Raw genomic sequence first — 15,729 nt, 5'->3', positions numbered from 1 at the left:
TCAAGTTGTCAACTTTTCAAAACAGGTCTGGGCTGAGATATTGAGGAAGCAAAAATGGGGAGCAGATTCTGTTAAAACTTCTTTTCAACTTGTTCATTAACAAATACACTCCTGAATGCAAACAGATAAACTCACACCTGGGACATCTGGGCATTTTTCCTTTGAAAAGCTGTGCAGAAAATGTGGTTACCACGTAGACAAATGCAGCTTGCTATACTCCTCAAGTACCAGGCCTTTTGGTTTTTTTTGTTGGTTTGTTTTTACTACTGTCCATGGCTTGGTTCTCAAGTATCACAAAGTTACGTTTGACACTTTCTAATCCTAGTTTTCACTAAGGAAAAAAAAACCACACTAATATTTAATTCAAATAAATTATCTGAAACTTTTAAAAGGGACAATCACTAAAGGTGGTTGCAAAGAAAGGATATGAAATAAAATTAAATACCTGAATTCTCCCCTTTAATAAATAAACTTAAGTCCATAACCTAGTATTAGTTCCAATTGCAAGAACATTTTGTTAGATGTGAAAGCCTAGGATTTCCAGCACTGTTTGATATAGGAGTGTGCTGTATAGTATTTAAGGCAAAACCAAAAGAAACCCTCATCTTTGTATATGGCATTGCCAACTTCTAACAGTGCATCTGCCACAGTGCTGGTGGCACACTTGTCTCTATAAAATGTTAAACTGGCTTGTTTCAACCCTGAGCTAAATTGACATGCTTTCAATATAAACTAGAGGCCCAATGCATGAAATTCATGAATGGGTAGGGTCCCTAGGCCTGGGTGGTGATCAGGGCCGATCAGGGCCTTCAGCTGCTGGCCTGGACCTCCCTTCCCTGGCTGCCAGTCAGGGCATTCCTTCGTTCCACGCCGCCTCCTGGTGGTCAGCACACGTCATAGTGAGCGATCAAACTCCTGGTCTTCCGGTTGAACTCCCGAGAGGATACTGTGTGTATTAGGCTTTATATATATAGACTAGCATGACATAAAATACTTTTGATAAGAAGTTCAAAGACAAAGAGGCACCGAACACCTAGCATGGAGCTGAACAGTTTCCTCTGAATAGGTGCTTGCTAAATAATGGATTTAAGATGCAAATATAAACTTGAATCCACATTACTGGCTTTCCCGATATAGATGTAGATGCCTTCATCATGTTCCAAAAGGGTTTTAGACAACTAAAAAACACTCAGACAATGTGATAAAGATAAACTGGGAGCAAATAAGAAGAAAAAGTGCACAGGGTAATTGAATAAGATGGAGCCAGCAAGCATATACTTGACAACTTCATCTTTACTATATGATAAGATTTTAAAAGTACACATTACCTTTCTAGTGAAAAACCATGTTATTTAATTTGTTGCATTTTCTTTTCTAAACGTATACAGAATAAACAGTAAATAGGATTTTTCCAATGAGGGGCCTGGGAATTAGGAGTCTAGGTTTTGACATCCTTCATTCCAGAAACAATTGTTTAGGATAAACAGCAGAAGGGAAGGCAGTACAGACTCTAGACCAGGGGTGGGCAAACTTTTTGACTCGAGGGCCACAATGGGTTCTTAAACTGGACCGGAGGGCCGGAACAAAAGCATGGATGGAGTGTTTGTGTGAACTAATATAAATTCAAAGTAAACATCATTACATAAAAGGGTACGATCTTTTTTTTTTTAGTTTTATTCATTTCAAACGGGCCAGATCCGGCCCGCGGGCCGTAGTTTGCCCACGGCTGCTCTAGACTCAAGATTAGTAAAATCTGGGGGGAACCAGAGAGGCAGGGTCTTTACAGATTTACCTAAGCACACGGAACAGTGATAAGTAAAAGTAAAAGTGAGCTTGTGAGATATCATGAAAGCAAATGTACAAAACCCGTTAGAAATCAATATTTAAAAAAACAACAATAGGACCCATAAACCACTTTATCTTAGACACCAGGGAATTCACTTACCTATCGCTTGAGCTAAGGCTATTACAACCTCCTGGCAAGTTGTGACTTCGGTGACCCCACAAACAATCCTCTGAACTCCATCCACCCAAACTTTAAGTTCCATGGTGCACCAGCCGGTCACCCAAGGGCCCTGAGACTGGTCATCAATAGCGTCAGGTCATGTCTCTGGCTATGGAAACACGGAGAAGGCAGTCTGTGCAGTCAGCTAAAAAAGAGGAAAACACATTTTTAATAGAATGAATCTTAGGATTTCTTCTAGTACGCAAATGTTACACAAAACAAATTTTAATATATGATGATCCTACCATCAATGACCACGTGCTTCCTTATTTTACAGAACTGAATTCAGCCACATGAATGCAACTGAAGCCACCTGTCATGACATTGTTTCATGTTACTGCTATTTTCATAATTATAATTTTAATCATAAGGCCACACTCTCTATTGGGTAAATAAATCTTATTTACTCGACTAAGTCCTATTGCTCAACATATAAGCTGTTTCTTTTTAAAAAAAATTGTTTCATTAGAATCATTTCTGAGGTTAAAGAGAAATAAAAAAGTTTTTGTCGTTTTAGGAATCATACATAATGGAACCAGTTTCTACAGCCTTGGCAGCATTTGCAGAGGTGTGTGCATAACGCCATGGCATTCCTTGTTCCGTGTGCCCCTTGCCTTCCTCTCGTCCCCGAGGGACTGAGTGCCGTCTTCACAAAGCACAGCACAAGGCTCCGGTGTACAGAGAATATTAAAGGAAAAGAATTCCTTTGATGGCTGACAATTTCCCCATATATGTCCTTTTCTCATTTACTTAATTAGGGTTTGACAAGTTTCTGAAATTATAAGTTATTCTAATAATATAAACCGTAACCTTTTGTTACACTTGCCATTTCCCAGTTATTTTTTTTTGTTTGTTTAGCTGCACTGCATGTTAAGCAGAAATTTTTACATTCTCCTACAGTCAAGCCGAATGCCTTGATTTCTTCTATTTGAGTGTCATTATGAGCCTGCTAAAGATCAATTAATTACACACGATTCTTTTTCCTGTGGGTAATGAAAATCTCAACTCTTCCTGCATTAAATCTTTAATCAACTATGATTTGTCTGTCCATTGTCCTGTGATTGTCCAATTTTTCTGTGGTTTTAAAAAACCGTTAACGTTTATGAGGTGTAATACACACTGACTTAATTAGAAAGAACATGAAGTTGAGGTTTACAACAGCATTGGTGTTTTGAGATTAATGCCTTATTAAAAAGCTTATTTTAGAAACCCTAAAAATGTTTCTTGTAAAGTAGTATTTACTACAAACAGTAACTTAGTTATGCACATTCTCTTACAGGACCTAAGACAGTTCTAGGCCACCCGGCCACCTGGGCAGATGAGTCAGAATACATGTGAGTTGAAGGAGAATAAGCCTAACAATATTCCTACTTTCTCTAGGGAAGTTACAAAATAGTTCTCGTCATCCCAAAAACAAGAGGAAGGACCGGCCTAATGTTATTTCCCACACGTACTTTAGCGCGCTCTGCAGTGCCAGGGCGGTTTCATAAACCTCTATGCAACCAGAGAACGGGGCATTGCCCATGACAAGCTGATTCCCGTAACTGCGCTCCTCAGTTATGAAGCCCTGTGAGCTGTTAAGAGTTTCTGGGGAAAAAGAGTTCTGAAAGCAAAGAATTGTAAGAAACACAGTAAATAAAATCTTGAAAGCTCCTTTAATGGGCTGGTGTGCACTCTACACTTCAAGTAAGAGGTTTATATGCTACTGTCCCCAATCCATTTAGAGAACATTTAAAGAAAGGAAACAGAGAAGAGTTAGGACTTAAAACAAAATTTGTTTCCTTCTCTGCTAGACATTCCCTACTAGAATGAGAATATGAATTATTCTGTCTTGGAATAAAATTAAGATTAAAAAAAGGCCAAACAATACATATATATATATATATATATAGTGTTAAATTAATATATTAAATTTAAATTATTTGATTAAAATAAATAAACGAGCTGAATTTAAAAAGAAAAACTCAGTTGCATTAAAATCTATTGAATACCTAGTCTCTTATCATTAAAAAAATTTAAACTTGGGAAACCTAACAAGAAAGACAGCAGATCTCATTAAAAGTCCGTCTCCCCACAAAGAAACCTGTCATTTCAAGGAAACTTAAGAAGCACATTTTTAGTTTCTACAAAGGTTTTAGTCACCACCACATATTTTCCTATCTAAATTACCACAGTTTCACCTTGAGCTTTTAATCATTAAGTGAATACAAATGAACATAAAACACATGTCCATCTGTTAACTATTACAGAGTATAGTGATGTGGGAAAACATTGAGCACAAATAACACTGCCCAAGTTAATATAAACTTGCAGGGTATTTAACCACTGGATCAGAGACTTCCTACCGTGGGTCATCACAGAGAAGACCCGAGTCTGTGTTTTTGTTTTAACACCACTAATATAATACAACCTTGAATCGTTAAGGAGGGTAGGAAAAATGCCTTCATGGATCAGATCAATGACCCACATGGCTCCACATTTTATTTCTAGAAGGGCCGCTGGTTTTAGTGAATGGCTACTGTCAAGTTTGGGGCTGTACTGACAACGATGCCTAGCTTCCCTAGAACCATGAGAGTCATTTGAAGAATCTATCTTCCCAGCAGAGGCCCCTAGAACTCCCCGTTCTTTCTTTCAGATCCTCCAAAGCCCAACTCCGAAAGCTCTGCTCCCAGCCCCAGAACTAGACAGGAGGGGGAAAGTCCTACATTGTAGGCGCGTGTGATGGGCAGGTCATCATTGGAACTAAAGACTCAGGAAGCAAACAGGCTTTGGAACCTCAGTTGGAATTTGCAATAGTTTTTTTTTCCATGGAAACAGTGATGCAGGTAGAAGTAAGGTTCTACTAGTGAGGGTATTAATATAAGGAGTATGTGTTTTCATTATGAAGTTTCTATATTCAAAGCACTATCATTTTAATAATTTTGATAATAAAGAACTAAGTTTGTTAAATAACATGCTACTGCTGAACAAGTGTTCTTTAACTAACAACCATTTACTATCTTAAAAGCCTATTGGAATTAAGCATCTGAATTTATGGAAACATTTCCCCAAGATTAGTGCAATTACATTCAATCCTCATTATTCATGGTTTCCTTATTTGTGAAATCATCCACTAATGTTTTTTTGTTGTTGTTAATCCTCACCTGAGGATATTTTCCCACTATTCTTAGAGAGAGTGGAAGGGAGGGGAGAAACACAGAGAGAGAAACATTGATGTGAGAGAGTCATGTTGATTGGCTGCCTACCACATGAGCCCCGCACAGGGTTGGGGATTGAGCCTGCAACCAAGGTACGTGCCCTTTACCAGAATCGAACCTGGTACTCTTCAGTATTCAAGCCGACACTCCATCTACTGAACCAAACCAGCTAGGGCACTAAAATTTATTTTTAACCCCCAAACTAACACTTGTGGCATGTTTTAGTCATTTACACACATGTACACAGCAGTGAACAATTTGAGTTCCTAGCTGAGGTTGGACAAGCCATTGCTCTGCCTTCTTGTTTCTGCTTTCATATTGTCAACAAGTGTCCTTGTCAAAGTCTACTTAGTGTTATGTTCTTGCATTTTTGTGGGTTATTTCACTGATTAAATGCCCTCCAAGCATTGTGTTCCTAAATGCAAGAAAGCTGTGATGTGCCTAGAAAAGTTTTGTTCCAGCACAAGTTATAGTGCTGCTAGCTGTGAGGTCCAGTGCACGGATTCATGCACCAGTTAGGTCCCTCAGCCTGGCTTGTGCCCTCTTGCAATCTGGAACGCTTCGGGGAATGTCAGACTGCCAGTTTCGATCTGATCCCTGGGCCTCTGGCCTGCAGGGTTCAGGCCAAAGCCAGCAGTCCGACATCCCCCGAGGGATGTAGTAGGATGCAAAGGGACAGGAGGCTGGGGAAGAGCCCGAGCCTGGGCCGGGCGCCGCTCCCACTCATCCCAGCCCCGCTGAGCCTGCTGCCGTGCCGCTGCTTGGTAGCACTGCTGTGGAGGCGGGAGAGTCTCGCGCCACAGCAGCTGCACACGCCAACCGTGAGCCAGGCGTCTGGCACCCATCGGTCAGCTGAGCGGTGTTCCCCTTGTGGGAGCACAATGACCACCAGGGGACAGCTCCTGCATTGGGTGTCTGCCCCCTGGTGGTCAATGTGCATTACGGTCAAATGGTTAACCAGTCAACCAGTCGCTTAGGGTTTATATATATATAGACTAGAGGCCCAGTGCATGAAATTCATGGATGGGTAGGGTCCCTAGGCCTGGGCGGCAATCAGGGCTGATCGGGGCCTTCCGGCTGCCAGCCGGGACCTCCCTTCCCCAGCTGTCAGCTGGGGCCTTCCTTCGTTCCACGCCGCCTCCTGGTTGTCAGCACACGACACACACACACACACACACACACACACACATGGTGTTTTTAAAGAGAAAACGATGTAAAACAAGGTGATGTATTGATCACTTGACAAAACTGTAGTGACCAAAGGCCCTGGTGAATAACAAGAGTTGACTGCATACTTTTACATAGTTTAACTTCCTTTGATGGTAAACATCAAGCTACTGTGTAAATTCCATTATTTCCTGGACACCAGACACAAGAATACTGACAAATAGTTTATTGCCAATTTTAACATTTCCTTCATTGCTAGTTTTGCTCAAGATCTAAGGTTATTGCATACCATTGCATTCTTTGTAAAACCAGTATACAGATAAACTGAGTTATAATAAAGTCCTCACAATCAGAGTAGCTACTTTAATGAAATGAAATGCTGATGCTAGCCACTAGTTGTTGTTTTTTTTGGCGACACAGAGAGAAATTCAGCACAATGAACACAGTATATTCTGAATAGTAGTTATTAGAATTACTAATAATCAGGTACCAAAACTTTTCTCCTACCCAGAGTGTTAACCAACAGGTCATAAAACATTATCAAAACCTTTTAGAAATAAAGTACTTTGCTAGGATGGTACTTATTTATGAACTAACAATTTGGAGAAATTCTGATCAATTATCACTCTGAGCAAAAATACAGACTTAATATGCAATAATTATAATTTTATTTATTTTTTTAAATATATTTTATTAATTTTTTACAGAGAGGAAGGGAGAGGGCTAGAGAGTCAGAAACATCGATGAGAGAAAAACATCGACCAGCTGCCTCCCGCACACTCCCCACTGGGGATGTGCCCACAACCAAGGTACATGCCCTTGACCGGAATCGAACCTGGGACCTTTCAGTCCACAGGCCGACGCTCTATCCACGGAGCCAAACCGGTTTGGCAATAATTATAATTTTAAAAGCAGGTTCTTTATAATTACCTGTATCAGAAAACAAAGATATGTTTCCAATAACTACGGCTAGTCTCAAAAGTAAGGTCAGCTTCAAAATAATTCCTTTTATCAGTCTAATATACTAACTGACACCACCAAAAAGTCATTTCTTTCCTCTTCTGCCCCCTACCCACCCCCGCTGCCCATAGTAACTATGTGTAAAATCATTCTAATACCTCATGGTAACACAAGAATATGTTTATTAGATTGACTTCTTTTTTTTATATATCTAGCTCACAGAACACTAATGAAGTAAATGTTTTGTTTCAGTATTTAAGCCTAAAGCATCATACCTTGGAATGAGTGTCCAGAGAAGAAGACATGGAGAGGTCAGAGAACCCATGGGTAGTAGGTATGAAGGGATGTCACAAAAATGATGGGAAGGAACAAGCAGACACACACAATTCAGAATAGATCAAAGCCTCCGATGGCCCTCATAGCCCTTACGTAAGCCAATTCCTGATGGCTGCAATCTCTCTAGTGGTAGTACCCAGGTCAACTTTAATAGGAAGGCCACATTCCATCACACAATGCCACTAATCTTGAGTGACACATGCATATTCTCTTTTTACTTCCTTTCTACCATTCCAGCCTTGCCATATTCTTCTTCTCAAGACACAAGCCTACCAACAACACTAAAAAATGCATTTTGTTCTACTTGGTTCTAAGGAAGCTGTGGATTCCTCACACCTACAGATGTCAGAGAGGGATGGGCATATGAAAGGCCCTCATTCAGGCATGTAAAGGTCACTCATTTCAAAGAGCATCAGAGCTAGCAACCCACTGGCCGTCAACTAGTACCATCATTTCACTGAACACCGAAGTCTGAGGCCTGGCCAGAATGTATCACTGGATCAAAGTCACGTGGATAGATGCTAGCAGGGCCAACCTTTGGAACACCGTAATATTAACTTAGATTATTCTGAAATCTGAAATTAAATGACTAAGCTTTTACATATATTGAAATAAATCCAGTGCCCAGTACAGACATCATTGAAGGAGTTGCTCTTGTAAAGAACTCTAGTTAAAACAGACCATAAAATGGGGGTTACCACTGACATAAGAACATTAGCATAAAAAACCTATATGTGGTCTGTTCTTGCTAATTTCCTTAAATGTTTATGGTAGGTGGAACAGCCGGGGACCTTGCAACTTAATTTTATTGACACAAAAATCTCTTAAGAAACATAAAAATAATAGACCACTGGGTTCCACTTCTTGCTAGAGTACTATAAAAAGCCATCTGTTTTGCAATTACATCTTCTGTTAGGTCCCAGCCTACCTTTTGGCCCTTCAGAAATAGTTGAAAGCATGTGTGTAGTGGCAAGTTCTGTGATGGTTTAACTCCTGGTAAAGCTCCCAGGTCTGGGACAAGAGACCATACTTCCAAAATCTTAACGTGAAAAATCCTGAACTCTGGCATCGATCATATTGTGCTTTCTGCTACATGTGTTATTTCCTGCTCTCTTTCAGAATCGGTAGGAAACTGGCAATAAGCAGATAATGTTATAATGTGCTTCTAGTGAAAAAAACATCAGTATAGGTGATATTTAAAAGATAGATTTAAGTAGAAATAGATTTGTGATCTTTCTCCTTAAGCAGATATACTTTGCTACCTTCATTGTCAACCAACACTTCAAAGGAAAACATGTCCTTGTTTTTTACTGAATCTAGCCAGTAAAAATAGTAAATAGCTAACACCTACTGAACTCTTACTATGTGATAGATGCAAAGGTAACTGTTATATACACATATATGGTATTTTACGTAATCCTTTCTATACCCATCTGTAACTCTATGTGATATTAGTTATTGAGCTAAATGAGGAAACGGAGGTATAGAGAAATCAGTAACTTGTCCAATATTACTCAGCCAGCAGGAGGCAGATCCAAATGTGATAATGCTCAGAACCACTAAAAAGCTACTTATCCTATACAATAAAAGGCCAGGGACCATAAGCGTAATGACCGGAAGGACCGCTCGACCAGTCACCATGAGGTGCATTGACCACCTCTCGGTCCCTCCCCTCCCCCACCTCCCTTACACCCTCCACCCCCATCCACAGGCGACCAGGGAACCATGGGGAAGCGGGTGGGTGGCGGCGGGGTGGGGCGGGACTGGACTGACAAGCGGGCGGGCTGAACGGTTGACCTCTTGGTCCCTCCCCCCAGCCCGTAGGCTCGATGGATCAGCGATGGTGAATGGGGAACTGGGCTGGCTGTTAGGCCGTTGGGATCCCCAGCTCATCCCCAGATGCTCGGGGGCTCTAGCCGGTGGGAAATTGGGTGCTGGCGACTTCACCTCCATGCGTGTGCACCAGGCTAGCCGCTGATGGAATGTGCTGCCCACTCGGGGCCTTTCATGCAGGTGCCGCACCGCCGCCACTGCTGCGGTTTGCGGCACTGACTGAAGCTGCAGGGTGCGCCTGTGACCTACCGGCCCTGGCGGCGGAGGCAGCGTTTGGCCTGGCGACTGGCAAACGGGCAGAAGATGGCCCTGATCGCAGGCTAGGCCTAGGGACCCTACCCGCAAGATTTTGTGTGCTGGGCCTCTAGTTTATAAGATAAGTTATTGGTCAAGTCTGCAAGGACATTTGGAATCACCAATCCTGGCTCAGGAGAGAAAGTATTCAAGCAGATGTGACCATGGGATCTATAAGTTCCAATACTATTAAGCTAGATAATATTTTTGACCTAACTGTTGCCACAGAACTGGGACGTAGCAAAGAGCAGATGTTCAATAATCAAATCCGACTTAATAAGGCATCCCTGGCCCTTGAGGTTTTTGCTGGAATAGAGCTGGGATCTGAGGCAAATATCACCAGCTCACCAGTGTCAACGTCTTTTCTACTACAACAGGCTGTCTGCAAGGCAGGGTCCTTTCTTATCCAAACCTGAGTATATGTGGGCTACTTCATTAGTGATTTTTTATCCACTTAAGTGACAGCAAATTATGTTCAATATCTTAGACACCATTCAGGTATAATGAATCGGTTTCCTGATTTTAGTATTTATGATATTCTGCAATGAAACCCACCATTTTACTTAATAGAGGATAAAAAGAAATGTATTTTTCATCTGTGAATTCAAAATCACCATAGGCTGCTCATTCATAATATCATAAATATCGAGCCCATCAATTCTGACACACAATTTTTATAGTTACAATTATGTGTGTAAACATTTCAAAAAAACATTTTTTCAACTTGTAGCCACAACAGTGACTTCAAATAGCCAAACTTTATATATCAAAACATGTTCCTTAGCAGGTATATATTTCTAGGCTAAATTAATAGGTAAACATTTCAAATCCAAAATAAAATATTTAGGGGAGGAAACAGTAATAAAATAAATATATTACTAAAGGAAAATTTTAGCTCCTTGGGTGAAAGGGGTTACCAGACTATAAAACTTATACTAACTTTAATTTTAAGATTTAATTAATGCAGTAAATAAAGTAGAACAGTTTAAATGCTTTTTAAAAAGATTTCATTACTAAATTTATTCAGTGGATAAAGTACTAAATGCTTTAAGAGTATGAAAGCCAGAGATTATATTTGGCAAAACTAAAGAAAGATGCCTAATTCCTAAGAATCTCTGTTAAACTGGGATATTTCAATTCATAGAAAACCGGTGGCTCTCTCTATGGAGCACACCCCCTTCTTTCCAAAGAGCATGCTTTCCCCACCCCCAGTGGCCCAAACCTCTCCTCGATTTCATCTCTCAAGGCCTCTCTCTCATTCTCTCTCTCCCTCCCTCCCTCTCCTTTTGCTGTAACTTGTTTCCTGAGCCCGCCCATTTCTTCTAAGGTTCACTTCTACCTCTCTGACTTTCTAAATAAATTTTCATTAAAAAATTCAAAAAGTATCTATTCAAACAACTTGAAAAGGTAGTTTCCTCTTACCCTTTAAATAATAATTTTGCTTTAGAATATTCTACTTATTTCCTGAAGAAAATCTAATTAAGTATTTAAATCCCTAGATGATATGCAAAAATAGGTGCATCTTTTGGTGATATTTTGAAGTAATAGGGCCCAGCCAGTGTGGCTCAGTGGTTGAATGTTTACCTATAAACCAGGAGGTCACGCTTTGATTCCTGGTCAGGGCACATGCCTGGTTGTGGGCTTGATCCCCAATGGGGGGCGTGCAGGAGGCAGTCGATCAATGATTCTCTCTCATCATTGATGTTTCTATCTCTTTCTTCCTCTCTGAAATCAATAAAAATATATTTAAAATTCCTTTAAAAGTTATAGGTATTTTCCAAAATGTTAATAGAGAGGTTAATTATTCAGTGTAATAAAACAAATAATGCTATTGTTCCAAATTGCCACACTATTCCTCACCCTATCATTAGTGGCCACTCTCTTTAGATACTGTGTGTCCTCTGCATTTAGTTGGGGACGTGTGAGCTTCAAATAACTTAGGAAGCATTGCACTGTTTAGTGGGCCTTCAGTATTACTGAAGAAGATAGATACTAAGTTTGAGATGTGTACTGTGAAATTTCAGGCAAAAGACCAGATGTTTATTGTAAATATTGTCAGTGATGCTGACTAAAGTGATACTCTAGTCTACTTGATAGTATCCTATTTATAGAACTGAGCTTAGGCCTATTCCCTGCCCTTTACAGAAACCACAGCACCAGGAGAAGATGGCTGTGACCTGTCAATCAGCAGTCAGATTGAATGAGGAAAGCTACACACTTAACCCAGAGCACATGAATAAATATAAAAGGCTCCACTACAGGGTACTGCTACTGAAGCAATTAACCGTTTAAAAATCCCAATACACTTTCCAGATCAAACTGCTTGCTTAAGGGGAAAACACCCTATTGTTTGTTATGTTTAAATAAATTTATTTGCACTTCATTAGCATATCTGATTAAGTCCTACATTTTCAGAGTAGAGAGCAAAGCTCAAGCACTGATAATCTAGTGATAATCCTGGCCAAAGGTCATCTGCGTAAGTACCAACCCATGGAATGAAATGGGTAAAGAACACGGCCAAGAATTCCTCCAGGGGCCACTGAAACCTGCCTCTTGCTCCCTCCTCAGGGAGAAGGAAAGCAGCAGCCAGGTAATAAGTCACTATTTAGGTAGTGACTGGGGATGACACTGGGATAGTGTACATGTCTAGGGTAAAATTGGACTTTCAAAGAAATGTTTTAATTGAAGCATAACATTCAATTTAAGTGTGATGAATTTCAAACACACCCATCTAACCATCCCAAGATTAAGAAGAACCCCTCTCTGAGTCCCAACCCTGCCCCTGAAAGGCAACCATCATTCTGACTCTATTATCATAGTCTAGTTACGCCTGTTTCTGAATTTTGTATGAATGGATGACAGCTTTCGAAGTGGTGTCTGGTTTCTCTGGTCTAACAGTATGTTTGCTGAGCTTCGTAGCTGCTCGTGTGCACGGTGGTTCATTCTTTCTCACTGCAGTAAAGTTATCCATTGTATAAATATACCACAACTTGTTCACCATCTACTGGTTTGGGACATTCGGGTTGTTCCTAGTTAAGGGCTATTACCAATAATCCTGCTTTGAACACTTATAGCTGAGTGCAACTCCTGCATCCTGCACCTGCCTGCTAACTGATCCAGTCCCCTCCCTGTCTTCCCATCCTGCCTCTTTCCCCCTGTGCATCCATTTTTATCTGTTGTTGCTAGAGAAAATCTCTCTTAAATACAGATTTGACTCCACATTCCCGCTCAGAATCCTATAATGGCTCCCCACTGCCTCCAGGATAAAATCCAAACTCTTCACAGGTCATGGAGGGATGTATGACCTTTTGATCACCTTGCAACTGTTGCGATTGCCCTGAACAGCCAGAGCATTTCAAGTCTTTATGTAACACCCTCGCCAGCATCTCTGTGCTGCTTATGCTGCTCCCCTCCTTGGAAAATGCTTCTGCTTCTTGCACATCCTTCAAACTCCCTCAGCCTCCTCTAGGCAACCTTCCCCAGTCTTTTGGCCTCTCTTCTGACCTGGAGGTGGCCCCTCTCCCCTGGGCTTCCAAAGCACCGTGTTTTTGTTTTATCTCAAAGTACTTATCTGCCTAACCCCTCTGACTCCCATACTACTGCTTGAAGCCCTGGCACAGTGGCTGACATGTCACACCGTATGTGTTTGCTGAGTAGCACAGGTGCTAACTGCACAGGACAGAAACTGACAGTTTGCATTTAACTGGGGAGGAAAGCACAGAACTAATGCAAAAGTCAGTGTGAACCCAGAGGTGACAAAATCGGTATTCAACTACTTTAAGTCTAGAAAAGCCCTATAGTATGGATTTAAACTCCTGGAATAAATGTTAAATCTTAGCATTAGAGACACTATTGTAAATATTAGACCACATTGTAAAACTCTTCAATATATCCTAAGGCAATACTTAAAGAATACTATTGTTCTAATCTACAACTAGTGATTTCAATGTGATCATAAATAAAATGTTTAATTGAAATAATTTGTATAGATTAATTTTTAAATACTCAGTGAAAGAAAATGTGCAAGTAAATTGTACTTAAAGTTGATAGGAAAATGAAAACAAAAAAATAATACTAATGTTGAGGAATTGGAAAAAATTCAAAGTATAAATTCTCCTGACACAGCTCTTTTTCAACACTTTATCACTTAAGCAAAGCTTCTGCCTCCCTGAAACCAAATTAATCAAAATAGGCTAAATGTCACCAGTCAAGTGGAAGACATGTTCCACCCTAAAAACTCAGAGGGTTTTAGTAAAAAGAATGTATGGAATCTAATGAAATCAAAACAAAAGAATTGATAAAGTAAACAGCACAGACTTCTCAAGCTATTTTCAGATTCCAGTTTGTAAATTACCTACCTAAATAAATTGTCTAAGATCATGAAGACACACACACACACACACACACACACACACACACACACGCACACACACACTGCTGTGGTTAATATTCTCTCCCATTTATAGCTTGGGAATATAGAGTAAACCCAACATATGCTTTTTGCCCAACTGCTCCTTCAAATATATTATCTGTTTTCTCAGTCAACAAGTTCTTAAATTGTTATGTTTACTAGTAGCTCCTTTAGATGGGGAAAACATAAATTAACCTTTTTGATTTATGCCTGTATTATTTCAGAAAAGAGTTAAGTTAAATAAATACATATCTCATTTCATTTTATTTATTTAAAAAATATTTTTATTGATTTCAAAGAGGAAGGGAGAGAGAAAGAGAGATAGAAACATTAATGATGAGAGAAGCATTGATCAGCTGCCTCCTGCATGCCCCCCACTGGGGACCGAGCCCACAACCAGGGCATGTGCCCTGAACAATGGGGAACAGAACAATGACCTCTTGATTCACAAGTTGACACTCAACCACTGAGCCACATCAGGTGGGCCCTCATTTTTTCATTTTTAAAACTAGACTCTAAAAATTCCAAACCATTTATAACAACTAGCAATTATTTTTTTTAGTATGATTCAGCCACAAATAAAAAGTTACTAATTAAGTTTTGGATATTCTGAATTTGTAAAAGCAATAAACATTTCTGTAGAGCTATCCAGCAAAATTAGAAATTTGCATCTAGAGCTGAGAAGATGGATCCAACACATCCAAGTATCAGAGAGGTGACAAAAAGCTATAAAACTCACTCACCTATACTCTAATTACACACTTCAGCATTACTGTACAAGTTTATGTCAGGGTGACCTGTAATTCCTTTTTAAGGCTGATCTAGACTTGCAATTTAGTATGTTAATGTATGTACTAGTATATACCCATGTGTGTGTATATACATATATATATATATGTGTGTGTGTGTGTGTGTGTGTGTGTGTATGCACACACAGACACACTCTCTCTCTGCTTCCTTAACTACTGTTTAAATTAGAAGTCAGGGTTCCCTCCTTTCTTCATAACTGCTAATCTTGTGAGCACAGTGCACACTCATTAAATTACTGAATTACCCAGTAGCTAACTGTTCAAGTTATACAGCAACCCAGTGTCAAAGCCAGGAGATCTATGCACTTCTGATTGTCTAAATTTCCACAAATCCACAATAATATTAATGCATCTAAGTTATCAAAGAAGCAAAATAGTATAGACCTCTCAGGAACAATGAAATACTCTAAACGCTGTACATATGTACATTTCTTAAGAATGTAAAAAATCCTCAAAAACTCACGTTTCAATGTGATGGATAACAACATATTCAGGGGAAGAAGTAGATTAAATAATTAAATTTTAGACTCAAAAAGTCACACAGAATAAAACAATGCAAATCATGGTCTAACAAACAAAAATAAAATATTCATGCTAGTTCTATATCAATATATTTAGTGCTCAGAAAACAGTAACAAGTTGAGGTCCAAAAAAAAGTCAGCAGTTTCCTTACTTATAAAATGGGAATCAAAGATTCAAGGCCTAAGCATTTACTAC

General features: G+C 39.8%; 1 protein-coding gene across 1 annotated transcript in view; it reads right to left on the bottom strand.

The window, feature by feature from the left end:
- The window catches only part of RASSF8 (Ras association (RalGDS/AF-6) domain family (N-terminal) member 8), a 65,874-nt gene that overhangs the window by 10,667 nt on the left and 39,478 nt on the right, over positions 1–15,729 (bottom strand). The window contains exon 2 of the mRNA XM_005871824.2: positions 1,946–2,150. Within this exon, the coding sequence (XP_005871886.1) occupies positions 1,946–2,048 (103 nt within the window). The 5' untranslated portion in view covers positions 2,049–2,150. The remainder of the gene's footprint in view (positions 1–1,945; positions 2,151–15,729) is intronic.

The sequence above is a fragment of the Myotis brandtii genome, unplaced genomic scaffold, assembly GCF_000412655.1.
Source record: "Myotis brandtii unplaced genomic scaffold, ASM41265v1 scaffold358, whole genome shotgun sequence".
Classification (NCBI taxonomy): Eukaryota; Metazoa; Chordata; class Mammalia; order Chiroptera; family Vespertilionidae; genus Myotis; species Myotis brandtii.
Note: the sequence above shows the minus strand (reverse complement) of the source record. Positions and strands in the feature narration are given on the sequence as shown.